General features: G+C 46.2%; 1 protein-coding gene across 1 annotated transcript in view; it reads right to left on the reverse strand.

Moving 5' to 3' along the window:
- Positions 1-2,330, reverse strand: part of DNAH8 (dynein axonemal heavy chain 8) — a 369,956-nt gene extending 367,626 nt beyond the window's left edge. The window contains exon 1 of the mRNA XM_045294778.1: positions 2,205-2,330. Coding sequence (XP_045150713.1) covers positions 2,205-2,315 — 111 coding nt within the window. The 5' untranslated portion in view covers positions 2,316-2,330. The remainder of the gene's footprint in view (positions 1-2,204) is intronic.
- Positions 2,331-4,077: the final 1,747 nt, after the last annotated feature.

A 4,077-nucleotide genomic window follows, 5' to 3' on the forward strand; every position in this document is an offset into this window, starting at 1 on the left:
TCCTCACAAGCACTGTCATGTTTGAGCTCCTGGTGTGGATCCATCTCACAGAGGGTCTTCTTCTTTTTGCCCACCCTCTACCTCACTATGAACAACGTTCTTCTCTGGGAGCTGCTCCCCCCTAATCAATTGTCCAAATTCGGAGAGGCAAAATTTCACCATCTTCACTTTCAAGGTGCAATCTAGCTCTCCTTCCTCTATGACGGATTTGTTGGTTCTTCCAGCAGTCCCAGGGATTCGACATTCTTCTCTGACACCGTCATTCAGCTGCATTCATTCATGAATATGGCTGAACCCCAAGGGAAAAATCAAACTGCCATTGAGTGCATTCCAACTCAGGGTCTCCGAGACGGTGAATATTTACTGAAGCAGATTGTTACCTTGTCCTTCTCTCTCAGCGTAGCTAAGGAGTTCGAATCACTGATCTTTCAGTGAGCAGTCCAATGCTTAACCTCCAGAGCAACTTTGATCCTACTGAAGTGATATGGAAATCCCAAGTCAAAAAAGTAAGATGAAAAAATATATTGTGGGCCAATAGAAACCGTTTCGTATTTTGTAGCTGCAAGTGTGTGACAGTGAAGAAGGCAGTGACTACTGGTACAGGGTAGTGCCATTGCCTCCACTGTGCCTTAAGTCGTCTGAACTTTGCCCCACCATTGCTTCTGTGCCATCAGTCAAAGGTCCATCCAATGAGAGCACTTACATAACCTCTACTTTCTTTAACTACCACCCCGCTGTCGATATGTCTGGCTGTGGTGGCTTGCATGCTGTTTTGATGCTGGAAGCTACACTAGTAGTATTTCAAAAACCAGCAGGGGCACCCACGATGATGACAGGCTTCAGTCGAGTTTCCAGACTAAGACAGACTGGGAAGGAAGGTCTGAAAATCAGACAGTTCAGACTCTAGTTGGCACCAAAGAATATTGCCCAGGATAGTTTTGGGAGATAAGATGAACTGATCATGAAGCTGGTACAGAATCAACCAGGCTACCTTTTATTCTGTGGTACATGCCGTCCCCAGGAATTGGAACCAACTTGATTGCAACCAATGGCAATGACACCTTTCTTTTAACTGTCCGCATTCGAACAGTGATGAAAATTTCAAAAGAAATGGGTTCAGGTAAATAAAGAATTGGCGAGAAGGTTGAGAAGTTGAAATGGACAATAAACTAAGGAAACATATCCACCAGTCACAGCATCGTGGGGAAACTGCTGGGCTTTAAAGATGAGGAGCAAAAGCAAACCGAAAGACAAGGAGCGCACCAAGAGCACATGTGATAGCTGAAGACAATCGGGCATCTACAAAATTGTCAACCTGGAATTCCAGACCAAGCTAATCAATGTCTATTCAATCAACCTTTCACTGTAAGGTAAAACAGAGCAAAATTAGAATGGATTTTGGGTACCTTTCCCAATGTAGAAAAGTTGTATTGGCCCTCTAGGAATAATAAAAAGCACTAATATTTGTTGAGGACTTACTGTGTGTGTGTCGGGCAAGATAGTAATAATTTTCTTATCATTTAGTCTCACCTGGTTTGGTGGGCACTACTGGTTACTCCCTGTTTAAGAAGGGAGGGACCTCCGTCTCTGGAAGGATGAATAGGTCAGCAATGGCACACTGCTGGTGAAGCTGAGTCACTAATCCGCTCTGAGCACTTTGCTCACTCTGCCACCCTCTGCCCATGCTCTAGGTCACTTCTCTCTTCTCCTTCCAAAACTCACTAAAGGGTGACCATGTTACATGAAAAGAGTTTCCAAAAATAAACCTTACTACCCCGTGAACAAAATAAATTGTATTCCTAAGGTATAAACGAATGGAAAATATTGACACACTGTCAAAATAAGATCCGGAGGTGATTTTTTAAAGTAATAGCTTGGGGAACAAAGGCCTGTCAAGCTACTTCTAAATATCAGCCAATGAAAAGCCCAAGGGATCACAATGGATGATGGGAATGCTGCAGGGCCAGCCACGGAAGTCACTGTGAGTGAGAGTTCACTCAATGGCAACGAGCAACACCAGCATCGACAGGTAACACTGAGTTCTACGATGGCTCCTTTCTCGGCTCGTTTGGATTTGTGAATACGAGCATTCTTTTCAGGGAGGCGCAGCTCGGTCCCATCCATAAAAAGGAACATCCAAGTAAAGCAGAAAATGTGACTATGAAGATACAATCAATGTGGAGGGAACACTTGTTTCAACCTACCTCTTGAATATTCTTAGCATTGAGAGGAACATCAGTGCGACAGCGCACAAAGAACACACACAGTCCCTTTAGCCCCTCCGGAGATGCATTGTCTACATACAGTCTCATCATCTTTGCTCCTTTGGCGACTCCTGCAATGGTCCGGCCACATTCTGAAAGGAAAAACCAGAGTCAGCCTCAACAGAATGCATTATATAACCGCTACTCCATGTTTACTTCCTTGTAACCACTTTTAATATGGTATTGCAATAAATCTTGCTATGAAAAGATGCCAGTAGCTACCCTTCTCAAGGACAGGGGTGTGTGTGGCTTACTGGCAGCACTAAGAAACTGTCCTTGCAGGTATTCTAGAAAAACACAGCTCCCCAACCCTACCCCACCTTCCTTTATCACTGTTGAAGGGGACAGCCCAGAGCAGTCTGCTGCTTTTCCTTAGGACTCGCAAACACGCCTTTGCCCGTAGGGCCAGATGGGTCCACCTGGCGTCTTCAATGGGATGGGAGATGGGCTAACTTCTTCTCTGAGCTATCTTGACCCAAAACTCATCCCATTGCAGCCAGTAGCCTGTCGGCCTATTCCACTTCTCTTGCCCTGAGCACATGTCACCAGTTCCAGGAACTTCTCGGGTGTGTGTGCACTACACAGCACCTGGGCATGCCCATGCCTCTCTCTGCTCCTTCCCTGCCACTCCAAAAGGGATGCATGTGATCGCTCTCCCTGCATCAGTGGTAGAGCAAGGTGCCCATGGTTGAAGGGGACTTCGCTCGGTCTCTTCACCGTGTCAGTCAGTCAAGTGTTGATCCAGCAAATGCCTGTGAATCCTGACTTTTAGAGATCCTACACCTGTGAACTATGGAGTGGGGGACGACCCTCCAAGAGGGCGCCTTTGGGTGAAATGTGCAACATGCATACATGTGTCACAATGGCTAGAGGGGGCCGTTCATCAAGGAGTAGCCAGCGTCTTCTCTGAGTGGAACTGTGGTTGTTTTTTCTTTTAATTGAAAATGGTTTCTTATTTTTGTACAACTTTCAGCTATTGTTTTCATTTTTTTAACCAGTTGTGCAAATAAGAGTTTGCCCACTTTGCTGGGGAAGCAACGCTTGGGTCCCAAAGAACAATTCGATCAAAGTAAAAGGTAATAATGAAGTCCTGTGTTTTCGGAGCACGCCAGGCAGGAGACAGCAGTTTAGAGAAGAACGGTTGGTGTGGGTGGGGATACTCCGGGAAGGCTCTATCGGGAAGAGAGGACATGACATGGGATGACCCAGGAGCGGGAGAATGTGGCTGGGCAGAAAGGTGTGTCTGAGAGTCAGGCCAGGAAAGTCAGTCATCCGAAGCACAGAAAACACCCTGCTAAGTCCTGAAAACCAGGATGAGATTGGCTCCAAGAGTGCCTACTTTGAGATGGGGAGACTAGGAGATCCGATCAGATAATTTAGACTGTGTTTAAATTATGAGGAGGCCTCAGAAGGTACATGAAAGGTGTGCATCCAACCAATAAATGGTAGAGCAATAAGAGATTGACTTGGAAGGAGTCAGTGGTATGAATCTGCTTCAAGGAAACTGGTGGTTGATCTGGAATATGAGGGTAAACATGAGCTATGGGCCTAGCCTATGGCAGTGGAGGAGGAAAGGTGGGGGGAAACAATCTCCTCCCCCAAAAAAGAAAGAAAATCCTCCCCGTCATGGAGTTGATTCTGACCCTCTAGCACAGGGTAGAACTGCCCCTGTGGGTTTTGGAAACTGTAACTTCATTTTACGTATTTTGGACAGATTGTCAGGGGGACCAGTCCCTGGGAAGAACATTATGCCTGGAAAAGAGGAAGTGGAGGGGCAGCGGAAGAAGGGAAGGCCCTCGTGAGATGGATGGAC

The sequence above is a fragment of the Echinops telfairi genome, unplaced genomic scaffold, assembly GCF_000313985.2.
Source record: "Echinops telfairi isolate 266 unplaced genomic scaffold, ASM31398v2 ScPeMD7_3533;HRSCAF=4204_1, whole genome shotgun sequence".
NCBI classification, from domain to species: Eukaryota; Metazoa; Chordata; class Mammalia; order Afrosoricida; family Tenrecidae; genus Echinops; species Echinops telfairi.